Below are 12862 nucleotides of genomic sequence, written 5' to 3'. Positions count from 1 at the left end.
TTTCCAGTGCCTTTGACACAATTCAACCTAGTATTCTGAGAGGAAAGCTGGAGAAGATGGGTGTAGATCCAACCATCATCTTGTGGGTCTATAACTATCTTACAGAGCGGCCACAGTATGTGAGGCTGGGGAATTGCATGTCAGACACAGTGGTGAGCAGTGTAGGAGTACCACAAGGTACTGTGCTCTCACCTTACCTCTTCACACTTTTCACTGCAGATTTCACATCCACATCTGAATCTTGCCATGTTCAGAAGTACTCTGACGACACGGCCATAGTGGCATGTGTGAAGAAGGGACAGGAAGATGAATACAGGGACCTGGTGGGGGCGTTCACAGTCTGGTGCAACAAGAACAACTTGTTGCTTAATACATCAAAGACCAAAGAAATGATTATTGACTTTGGCAGGTCCAAAAGATCCTTACGGCCTGTGACTATGGATGGGGTGGACATTGAGAGGGTTCAGTCATACAAGTACCTTGGAGTACACCTTGATGACAGGCTGGACTGGTCCGTACACACAAATTATGTGTACAAAAAGACACAAAGCAGGCTCTTCTTTTTAAGAAGACTCAGGTCTTTTGATGTATGTAATGTAATGCTGCGTATGTTTTATCAGTCTGTCATTGCAAGTGTTACATTCTTTGCTATTGTCTGCTGGGGTAACAACATCAAGGTCAGGGACAGGAACAGACTAGACAGGCTCATCAAAAAATGTAGCTCTGTGATGGGGGAGGGAGCGGAGCTGGTAGAGGCTGTGGTTAAGTGGAGGATGGGGTGTAAGTTGAAGACCATCCTGGGTGACCCCCAACACCCTCTACACAAAACCCTCTCAGGTCAGAGGAGCAGCCGAAGCAAAAGGCTCATCTCCCTGACCTGCAGAACAGAAAGATTTAAGAGATCATTTGTTCCTGCTGCAATCGTTTTATATAACACTTGTTAAAATGTATTTTTGTGTTCATCTTTTTTATTTATTTATTTATTTATTTATTTGGTTCATTTCGGGCATGTCAATTAGTCATCATCATCACACATCATCTCAATCCAATTAATACAATACACTTACATACTTAATACATACACTTTTTGTCATTGTTGTGTGAGCTACGGGACTAACGTGAATTTCCCTGCTAGGGATGAATAAAGTATTCTCTATCTATCTATCTATCTATCTATCTATCTATCTATCTATCTATCTATCTATCTATCTATCTATCTATCTATCTATCTATCTATCTATCTATCTATCTATCTATCTATCTATCTATCTATCTATGTAAAGTGTCAGTACCATCAAAATGGCAAAGATCTTTCTCAATTGCTTTTGGCTCATTTGCATTCACTTAGTGCTTTTACCAAAAATAAACTGGATGGTTTAGCATAACACCATGGATGAGCTGCAGAACCTCATATCTCTCCCAAAACAGTTTACTTATGTGTCAAAACCAAACTTCTTTCTCATGTAAGTAGTCAGTGCCCCCAAAATGCATCATCCCTGTGGCATTCTGTGAGCACTGCAAGTCAAAATGCTTAGATGTTTTGTCACTATGGCAGAGACGTATAAAACCTAAGAAAAGGACTTTACAGTAAGAGCAGCCTCCAAAGTTTGACATCACACACACTGCACTCATATTGCCAAGGAAATTGTAACCATTCACTCTACGACCTGCCTCTGCCATTGTGAGGCCGTGATTGATGACGTGGTCTATAATTGTGGCCCGAATTTCATCAGGCACAACTCTGTGTCTTCTTGCTCCTCGGCCTCTTCCGCCTATTCCACCACGCATCCGCACTCCTCCTCCTCTTCTTCTTCTTCCTCCTCTTCCTCTTCCTTGAGCAGGGAGTTGCTCATGATAATTTTCTTGGCCAGGTACCTCCATGTTTATACTGCAAAAGGTACAGGCCCTAGCCAAGCTCTATATATACGCGTTTGGCAGCATTCACAATCTTAGACAGCACCAGTCAGGTAGCTAAACAGCTGATTGATTGGTCATCTGAGATGTAGGAACTCCTCCTTCGTTAGTCAAGTTCTAATTTCACCTGACTGTCAATTACTGTCATGAATTTATGAAATGCTGCAAGAAATTCATATGGTTTTCATGGTATTAGCCTACAGTATGTTGACTAATTTTGACAGTTGAACAGACTATTGTGCATATGATGATTTACACAGTGAAATCATGCTGACATGTTTTGGAGAGAGCAACCATTCGACTGAGAATCAACTAATCAGCTTAGATCAGCAAGATCTATTCATTTGGAAAATGTGCTAAATGTATGCTCATGCTCAATGTATGCTCAACTCTAGGGTACTTGTACATAACCATTTGCAAAGATGCACTAAGACACTTGAGACATGTACTAAGACATTTGCAATTTGATGAAATCAATGAGAAATGCCATTCTGTTGTGAACATTTGCAAGGTGGTTTGGAGATTTGTCCATGTTATTTTGAGAATGTAATTTCTGTTTCAAGAATTGAGCCAAACCAATAGAGAAAAACTGTAATGCAAACGTCCCCGCCTCCTCCAGTCCAGCCCATGTATGACCCACCTGAGTGGGTGTGATGTGGGCGTGTCTCATTCATAACAACTCTGCTGACAGGTGGGGGCTTTGGCAGTAGCTGAACCACAGTCTGCATATCTTCCAAAAACTATAGACAACATTTTTTATTTTATTTATTTGCACATAGACTACTCACAAAAAATAGGGATATTTGACAAGAATATCCCTATAAAAGGTTTATGCTACAGTGATATTCTATCATGAAAGCCTTTTAAGTAGAAGGATGCAATGGTCATTTCTTTATCTCAAACAAAAGCTAACAACAGTGGTGGCTAGCACAACAAACATCTCAATGTCTCAATAACTTGATCAATTTGATCAAAGTGTTGTCTTGGTCTCGTGATGTCAAAATGTGAACAAGGACTGTCTACAAACTGTCATTGAACCAGAACATTTAGTGGTTCAATGACAATTGAACCACTAAATCAGACGGTGCTTGTGATGTTTGTGGTTAATCACCTTGTTAGAGAACAGCATGTTATTCAATAAGTACTGAAACATTGGACATGTGCATTCAAAAGTTTAGAGAAGGTTAGATTAAGTTCACCTGTAAAGGTTATAGTGCATTTTAGGTGCATTCTGAAATTTAATCCAAAAGCCAAACATCCCTAAATTTTTGTGAGTAGTAAGCAGTAAACAATTCATATAAAGTAGAAATAAAATGTGCGGGGAAAGGTCGGAAACCCAAAGGGGCTTATGGAGTGACCCCACCACTAATAATACGTACAGAAAAACAGTTTCTAATAAATAGCAATAATATAAGAAAGAGAAACAAAAAGAAAAAGTGAAAAACAGAGGGCAAGAAAGAGAAAAGACAAGAAAGCACAAAATATTGTGTAAAAACAATAGTCACAATCAATTGCATATTAAAAAGTCAATTAGTCATAATACTGTATTAATGTCATTGTTAGTTTCACCAAAGATGGTTCTTCATGACTGTCGGGGTGTTTGACGTTATTGTCGTGCTGCAGAATGATCTCGGGGCAAATGAGGAGCCTCCCTGATGTACTCAAATTGCAAAAAACCTTCAGGCCTATGCACCAATACGTAAAGGGATATTTCAACATTTTGGCAAATTGGCCTATTGCCATAAAACCTATAATCTTAGGAATAGGTTCATTACCTTTAATTGTCGGAGCAAGCTGTTTTTAGATCGGCGGAGCAGAGACGTGAGCTGCTCAGCTAATGCAGTGTGGAGGCGCATTGTATTTCCACGTTTCCCTCATCAAATTAAATACACAATCCAACAACTCCAAAACACTCTGGTGGACAAGTTGTGACCTGCACATTCATCATGCTATGAAATAATAATGTATTATTATGTAACATTACGACGCATGAAGCAAATACTCAAAACTGCTTGCACTTTTGAAGTCACTCTGCTGAGCAGCCATGTCTGGAATGTTGTTCCGGTTACGCATTTGCCTCAAAAACAACTCTGTCTCGTAACATTACATTATTATCTCATAGCGTGGTGAATGTGCAGGTCGCAACTTGTCCACGAGAGTGTTTTGGAGTTGTTGGATTGTGTATTTGATGAGTTTGATGAGAGAAAACCCGGAAATACCGTGCGCTATGCAGAGCTCACGTCTCTGGCCCGCCAATCTAAAAACAGCATGCACCGACAATTAAAGGTAATGAACCTACTGCTATGACTATAGGGATTATGGCAACAGGCGAATTTGCCAAAATGTTGAATTATCCCTTCAAAGCAAACAATTTTCTTACAAATTATACCATCCTGATTTTGAATATGCTGTTTTTGTTGCTTGAACTGTATTATTTACAGTAGTAAATACAAATTTCAACCCAAAGAACTGAAGACTAGAATTGTGATTAAGAGCATAGATGGCTCGGTAACCACAAATTGCAAATGATGATTCACTGCAGCCTTTAATGATCTGGGTTAATAAACTACAAAACCAGAGACAGAATATGTGTAAAATATTTAATTTTAAATGTTAACATATTTACAGTGTTCACATTGCACGCTCATTGAGCGCTTTATTAGAAACCTTTGCTCTTGAAACAGACTGTTACTGTTACACATTCATGCTGCCAACAGAATGCTGTCCACCACATCCCTAACATGTTGAATTGGCTTGAATTGTGACATCTATAGGGAAGCCATTAACGTTCATGATAGCATTTCAAACTTGCTTTGTGACTCTGGGCTTTATCGTCCCTCAGCTCACCAGTCAGAAGAAGTGGTTATCTGAGTTAGTAGCTTTTCCATCATCTGGAGGTTTTTTTTTTCTGTTACCATTCAGAGTAAAAACTCTGGAGACTATGTTGTGCATGAAAATCATGATAATCAGTTTCATAAAATACACAAAGTCATTATGTTTTTCCACACAAATGAATGAATGAAAAGATGAAGCTCCTGATCTACATTGCTTTTACCCCACCACACGACAGTAGCCGGACAGTGGCCTCCGTATCACCTTAAGTACCAAAACTATTTGCGTACAAGTCACAAAAAAGATTGGATTTGAGATTCAACAATTCCAACAGATAAATAATAAGCAAAGTAAAAATAAATAAATAAATAATTAAAATTTAGTCGTAAAACTATCATCAGTCTTTTCGATGTCAGCTACAGAGCTCTTGTAGTTCAGTTTGTTGAAGTCTTCCATAATCTCAACCACGGTTTTTCCTTTGGTCTCAGGGACGAAATAAATCAGAAACGCTGCACTGCAGACGCAGTAAACCACGAAGATCAGGAAGCAGAACTGGCCGAGTCCCTCCTGTGTGGACACACAGAACAACAGGCTGTGTTAAATCAACACCAACATGATGGAAAGATCCAGAGAGAGAGAGACGACAGGATGCACAGAAACTCACCACTACGTAGCCGAATAACATCCCCAAGAGGAACATGCTGAGCCAGCTGATGGTCCCACTGATCACGTACGCAGAGGGACGCCAGGCTTGAAGGAAGAGGTCAGCGGGAAGAGCCATGGACACGCCGGCTACAGAAAAGGCAAGCAAAATAAAAATAAAAGTGTGATCAAGTTCAAGTTTGAGTGACACCATGTGTGGAAAAAAAGAAGATAAGCAACAGAAAACTCACAAGGTCCAAGTCCATAAATGCCGATGACACAGAAGATCAGGCCGATGTTCACATATGGGATCACTGGGTTCATATCCTGCATGGACAGATGAGTGTAAATCATGTGTTTGCTCCAAAACGCAGAGGAAGGGTTGGTGTGCTGCAGTGATGGAGTACAGTTACCTTGATGGTCAGCATGACAGTGAGCACAGACATGGTGACGCCCATCAGTAGATAGCCATAGCCCATCAGCCTCTTCCTGCCATAGCGATCTATGAAGAAGGACTGACACACAAGTGTGATGTCATTATTACAGGTCACACAAGACTTTAACTGAAACCACTGCTACAGAGGAAACCCTCACAATGATGTACAGCAGAGGTCTTCAACAGGGGGGACTGCAGGGGGGGGGGGGTGTCACAAAACTTTTGGATGATGAAACAATTTTTTTTTGGGTCCACATTCATTTATGTTTAAAATAAAAAAAACTTAAATTTGAATAACTATTGATTACCTTGCAATTGACAAACATTGTACACATTGACATTAGTATCAGTTAACAAAGTCTGTTTATAAATGTCAGTGGCACGGCCCCCACTTCCTGCTCATGAACCAGTCTGCCATCCAGTACTACCTTTCCTGCCCACCAGGAGCTGCTTTCATCAGCTCTTATTAACCATTTCCATGTTTTCTCATATTCCGGTAACACTTTATGATAAGTACACACTATTAAGCATTAGTTAAGCATTAAATACTGAATTCATCATCTATAACACATGAATACTCATTAGTATGTAGTTTATAAACACAGTTAAAAATGTTTTACTCATCATAAATAAGCACTAACTGTATTTATGCTGCGAGCTGATTGGAGGGTTTTTAAACCGACCAGTGTCGGCCTTCTCTCTCTCTCCCTCTCTCTCTCTCTCTCTCTCTCTCTCTCTCTCTCACTTACCCGTCCCCAACAATAGCTCTGTGTAACTGTTGTAAATATTGAGAAGTAGCAGAGTGTACCCTTACAGAAAAAACTGATGTGGTTCGCATGTGGTATTTCACATGTGAAAATTTTGCACATGTGAAACATGTGGTTTTGGCGCTCTACTAACACATGTGATCACTTGTTGTTACCACATGTGGAAATGGGTTCACATGAGAACCATAAGTGATTCACATAAAATTGGGCCAAAACCACATGTTTCCCATGTGCAAAATGTTTCACATGTGCAAAATTTTTCACATGTGAATCACATGTGGTTTTTCTGTAAGGGTAGAAGTGAGAAGCCCTTGTTTGTTTTGTGAACCTTTTTCTCAGTTTTTCTGTTAGGGATAAGGGTAGATCCCTGTCTTTTGTTTGTTGTCTGGGTTCAACTAAGACGTGGCCGACTTCTTGGGGACGGGAGGAGTGAGGGGGCTCAAAAATCCTGTTATGTGTCCGTTTCCCCTAGACTTGGTATGTAACACTTTGCCTGAAAAACACTGAAGACCTCTGATGTACGGAACACACCTGTGAGGACCCAGGGTCTTGTCAGCATCATCTCATGATTCAGTTTAGTTTGAGATACTTACACACAGGGTGACAGTGATGAGCTCCGTCGCTCCGAGACCAATAGCCAAGTAATGCATCTGGCCTTCAGGCACGCCGGACTCACGGAAGATGTCGAAGGCATAGAAGTACAGCTGGAGGGGAGGATGGAAGAGGAGAGGTCGCTTCATTACACCTGGGACAATGAATGTGTGAACAGCTCTCACGTGTGTATTTTTTGTGTTACGTGACATAAACGTACCGCGTTGATGCCGCAGAACTGGACGCCGGCGCAGGGGATGGCCAGAGTGAGGAGCTGCCACCTCACGCAGCGAGAGCTCAGCACGTCCTTCACCGTCTTGGCTTTCTCTCCCTGTGAGCTCTCTCTCTCTTTCTGCATGTCGTCCAGCTCCAGCTTTAGGTCGTTCTCCTGCCACAGCCACTGCAGAGCTATTACACATAACACACGGACGGAAGAACACATGAGTATATACACACAGTCTGGGGATTGTTGATTCAGATTCATTTTCATTTGTCAAATACCTCTTGTGATTGTCATTAAAGTTTCTGATTTAAAGCCTTAAAGGGGACATATTATGGAAATATCATTTTTTGAAGGTTCTTTAACATATATTTAGGTGTTTATCCCTAAAATGTGAGAATTGACAAAAAAAATCCGTAATGTTCAGGCTCCCTAGGTTGAAATCCATGTGGTTTTATGAGCTGTTCCCTCAGTTGTCTGGCAATGATGTTTCAAATTTGCATAATACCACCCCTACCTGTGAGTACCGATAGAGGGGGGTGGGGAGTAGAGCACTGGAATAAGAGAATAACGACACTTTCATTGACTTCCGTGGTAAGCATTTTGCGCCCCGAGTGGCAGGATATGGGTGTTGCAAAAGCCCCCAGAAAACCCATTCACTCCAATGTATGTGTGTTGCCCACTTGCTTGTAAATTGATGAAAACGGCCGTGTTTTTGTTTTTAGGTGTCTTGGTCATATCAGATTACACTTATAATTTGTTTATTATAAAATGTAGATTAAAACATCCATGTAGAAAACTGTTGGTTTTTTTTACTCGCCTATGTGTTAATGTTTATCTGTAGGATCCTCAATGATGCTATTAACGTGGGTGATCTGTATAAATGCCCTTAAATTATTGAAAATACCACACTGGCTCATTCACCAACAATGCAGAGTTGTCAGTTCTTGGGCGCTTTTGCAATACCCATATTCCGCCATCAGGAGGCGCTTCCATTGGACCAATGCGTGTCGTTACTCTCTTATTCCAGTGCTCTAATGGGGCGGAGCAAGCAGTGGTTCATTTGCATTTAAAGGGACAGGCACTGAAACCAGCCGTTCTGAACAGGGCTGTTTTGAGAGGATGAAAAGAGCTGTGATGTTTGATCCTTGGGGGATTTTGACTGAAGCATGTCACAGACATGTCTTCAAGATACCTGGGAACTGTTTTAATTTGTGGAAAAGGGGCAGAATATGTCTCCTTTAACATTTGTATAAAGAGTGGGTTCACACAAAGGAGGAGGGCCAGGGCCACCTTTGTGCCCACAGCAGTCCAGCTCCTGAACTCCGACCCCTCCCTGTCCCAGCATCACTGCCCCTCAACTGACGGAATGCACACATCAATACTGACTATAGCACTTTATATGATTTTATGTTGTTGATATTCCTTTTTTTAATGATGCTGCTCTTCATGCCTTTTAAATTGTCCTTGGGGGACAAATAAAGTGTTTTGAATTTGAATTTGCACTCACCTTTTTTGCTGCCCTCAACGTCTCCTTTATCAATGTAAAGATATCGAGGAGCCTCAGGAAAGAAGAGCAGGGTCACAAACTGCAGGATAGCAGGCACAGCACTGGCAGCCAACAGAAAAGGCCACATCTCCTCTGTCCCCATCATCTCCCTAACAGAGAGCAAAAAGAAGACGAGTTGGAAAGAAACTACAACACCCACAGTGACCGATCATGACTTTGTGCCATTTATCCTAAGAAAACATAACAAGGTTTTGAACATGGAATGGATTCATGTTTATGCCAATTTCAGACAGTTCTTACTTGATGCCAATGATTTGTCCAGCAATTTTCCCAAAGCCGATGAAGATGGATGTGGTGAGAGTCAGGAAACCTCTGAGCTGCTTTGGTGAACTCTCCCCAAGATACATGAGGTGAACACTCAGGCCAAGACCTGTGGAGAGAGAGAAACATGATGACACGGGTGGAGGGGGGGGGGCTGACAAGAGCCTGGTGAGAACACAAACACAGTGTCACAACATACCAACATTATATCCATAGAGGAATCTTCCCAGCAAGATCATCTCAAAGGATTTGGCCGTGCGGCTGAAGAGCATGAGCACGGCAGCGACGACCGCCACCACGTTGTTGAACAACAGAGCCTTTTTTCTGAAAGACCAAAAGATACAGGGAAGATTTTATGATTGAAACTTATATGTGCTGCTGATACCAATTGTGTGTTTTTTGGCTTAGCAATGATGTTTTACCAGCTTGATGTCAATCTGCAACATCTACTGTATCTGTAGCTTAATCTTTTAGGAACTGACCTTTGGGGCCAGAGAGCGCTCTAAAAACCACGAGTTAGCAAATAATTAATGGCTGTTTTCTACTTATTCATAGGTCTGTCTATCTAACATGAAATGTGTGTGTGTTTGTGTGTGTGTGTGTGTGTGTGTGTCTTACCGGCCATATTTGACAGGCAGGCTGCCACTGTGAGTGGCCCCGGCCCAGGCTCCAAGACTTAACACAGCCACAATTAAGGACCAGATGAGCTGGTTGGCAGAGTCGTCCACTGGGCTGCCGTACCTCCACATCCATGTGTAGTTCACAAAACTCTGAACGTGCTGCAGAGAGGAGGAGAGGTCACTGATGAATTATGGCTGTCGGTAGGCCTATAGTACCACAATAATAATAATAACAAAAGTAAAATTCTCAAAGGTTTTGCTGCTACAGGTCTGGATCAGGGATGGCCAACTCATTCCACAAAGGGCCAGCCGCTGTGGCTGCAGGGTTTTGTTCCAACCAAGCAGCAGCACATCAGACTTGACTCATTTAATCAACTGATCTCAGTCTTCAGACAGTTTATTGATCAAACTTTGTGCTCTTGATTGGTTGGAACAAAAACCCGCAGCCCTTTTGGAATGAGTTGCCCCTGGTCTGGATTTACCATTATCTTCCCACATGGAAATAACCTAAATGTTTTAATATAGGTTTGAATATGACATAAAATTGGCCGTTTTCATATACACATATATGCTAATATAGTATATGGTGCATGGTGCATATATGCACAGATAAACTGCATAGGTTTCATATATGCGCATATATCTCCTATATATCCTCATGAGGATATATGCGCATATATGAAACCTATATGCAGTTTATCTGTGCATATATGCTGCAGATATATTAGCTTATATGCGTATATATGAATATGGCCAATTTTATGTATGTCACATATTCAAACCTATATTAAAACATATAGGTTCTTTCCGTGTGGGTTATGATGAGCTAACATCAGCTCTAACATTAGCTCTGGCCAATATGGCATCACAGTCTCACTTTACAAGAACACCAGAAAACACAACATGCTACATTTGTATTACTGTAATGCACACTTTGCATCCCATCATTAGAGATCTTACCACAGCTGGAGAAGCAATGACAGACACTTGGATCCCATACTGAAACGACCCACCGATTCCCAGCACCAACGACAGCACATAAAGCCTCCAGTACTGCAGCTGAAAAGTACAGCAGGAGTTACACATCAGTCTTCAGCAGCAACATTAGCTAATTGCTATTGTCTGTGTGCGTTTAATGGTTGACCTGTGACCACCACACATTTTAACCCATGTGACGTTAAGGACAGTGTCAGACGGTGCACTCGATGGCCCTGCTCTGTTTTTACATGTTTGTTCAACCTCCTGGTGGTTTGTTTAACCTCCTGGCTAAACAATGTTGTTTAAGCTAAACCTTGTTAGAAATGCAGGTCACTCAAAGGTTATGAAATAGAACTCTTAGGAGTACAAGAATTGTGCAGTAGATTTTCTTTTTCTTTTTCAAATCTTTTTATTGCTGATTTTTTTTTTAGATGATGTTTGTGAATTTCTCTGCATGGCTGAACATGTTATTTCCCAAAACTCAGTGTACTCTAGAGGTTGATATACAGTATATTAACTCTGCAACGTTGACCTGGGCCAGAGTTACGTCCTATATCACATACAAAACCTTCAATAAACTTAGAAAAGTATTATAGATTGAAGATGGTGCAAACCATCAACTTTCAGGATCTTGTGAGCTCACTGCACAATGAACACTTTTACTTCTTCTACTTTAGCAGCATTTTTGATGATAACGCCAATGTACTTTTATTCAAGTAACTATTTGAATGCAGAACTTGTACTTATTTTGGGGATTTTTTATGGGTCTGAGAACTTCTTCCACCACTGCCTGCACTGATGGTGATTTGGTTTTGTTTTTCAAGGTTTTTAAATTGAGCTCTGAATGCAGTGGAAGAGAACATATTTTCACTTTTGATGCAATGAGAAACAAATATATATATATATATATATATATAATATATATTTTAAAAGCAATCTTTTTGTTTCTTTTTTCTTAGTAGAGCTAAGTAATTTCAGTGAAAATAATCCAAACAAATTTCATTCACCTCTTTCTTCACCTTTTTCTGGTGTTTTTTCTGTGGGTTTTTTTTTCAGTAGATGCTTTATAGTCACATGTATCATATCCTGTAATGCATTTCGCAAAAAGCCTCAACAATCCAGGTAGGCTGAAACATGCCTTATCCCCTTTTTTTTTTTTATACCATTATCTCAAGATAACAAGACTTGTTATCCTGATATAACAAGCTGCCTGGAGGAAACTGTCTTGACTCAACCTCAAGTTGTGAGTAACATGCAGCCAAGATACTCTGCACCAACCATGATGATGACAAATCATCTTGAATGAAAAACTTCTAGACCTTTTTTTTTTAATCCTGTAAGACAATAAGCCATAACCTAGTTTTCATCAAAATGAGCTGAGGAAATCAAAGTAATCTGTATGTGCAACCAGCTGCGAGTGCACAAAATGCTATACACAAAAACTCTTCTTTCAGTGCCTGCTTTTTATAAAAGAACCACAATAAAACTATTCATTGCATGAAGATTTTGAAATCTGTCTGGAAGAACTCAAACACTATGCATCACACAAGTGAGAATCTTTTTCCACAAACAGCACTGCAGTGTAGCATACAGTAATGTAGCAGTCACCTACCCTCTTTGATGCGCCTTCCATTGTCTGGGCGGAGAACCTGGATGCTGAGTGCAGAAGGAGCCAAGGACCAGCATATATGGAGGATGTCCCTGTAGGTTACACATCAATAGACTTTAGTTGTCCATTAATGTAGATAGATCAAGATGTTATGTTTTGACGTCGGTGATAAGGTTGACCAAACCCTTCACTTGATTAAACCCGGTCTGTCTGGTTGGTTCTTGTGGTTGTTAGAACCTCCAGCACTCCCTGCCAGGACTGCTGGTTAGACATTATCCTCATTTGCAAAGGGAAGTGAGCTCATGGGGAGCTTGTATTGTACATCATTCATTAAAGACAATCCTGTGTAAATGCAGCACATACGCACATGAAAGAGGCACGCCACTGACTTTGCACAACAATGAGTTTACTCATTCATCAGA

At 40.7% G+C, this 12862-nt stretch overlaps 1 protein-coding gene across 1 annotated transcript; it reads right to left on the bottom strand.

Annotated features, from left to right (window-relative positions):
* Positions 1-4811: 4811 nt before the first annotated feature.
* Positions 4812-12569, bottom strand: LOC146987852 (solute carrier family 2, facilitated glucose transporter member 11-like). Its single transcript, XM_085777261.1, has 12 exons — positions 12444-12569; positions 10814-10912; positions 9852-10012; positions 9433-9557; positions 9213-9342; positions 8913-9061; positions 7403-7590; positions 7185-7295; positions 5802-5903; positions 5640-5715; positions 5411-5538; positions 4812-5313 (listed from the first exon to the last, which is right to left on the bottom strand). Exons 1-12 carry the CDS (start codon positions 12462-12464, stop codon positions 5119-5121), a joined length of 1485 nt encoding a protein of 494 aa, XP_085633387.1. The 5' UTR covers positions 12465-12569; the 3' UTR covers positions 4812-5118.
* Between the last annotated feature and the right edge of the window lie 293 nt (positions 12570-12862).

The sequence above is a fragment of the Trachurus japonicus genome, chromosome 5 (assembly GCF_045865225.1).
Source record: "Trachurus japonicus isolate A0001 chromosome 5, Traja_1.0".
Classification (NCBI taxonomy): domain Eukaryota; kingdom Metazoa; phylum Chordata; class Actinopteri; order Carangiformes; family Carangidae; genus Trachurus; species Trachurus japonicus.
This window is presented reverse-complemented; position numbering and strand designations above follow the sequence as displayed.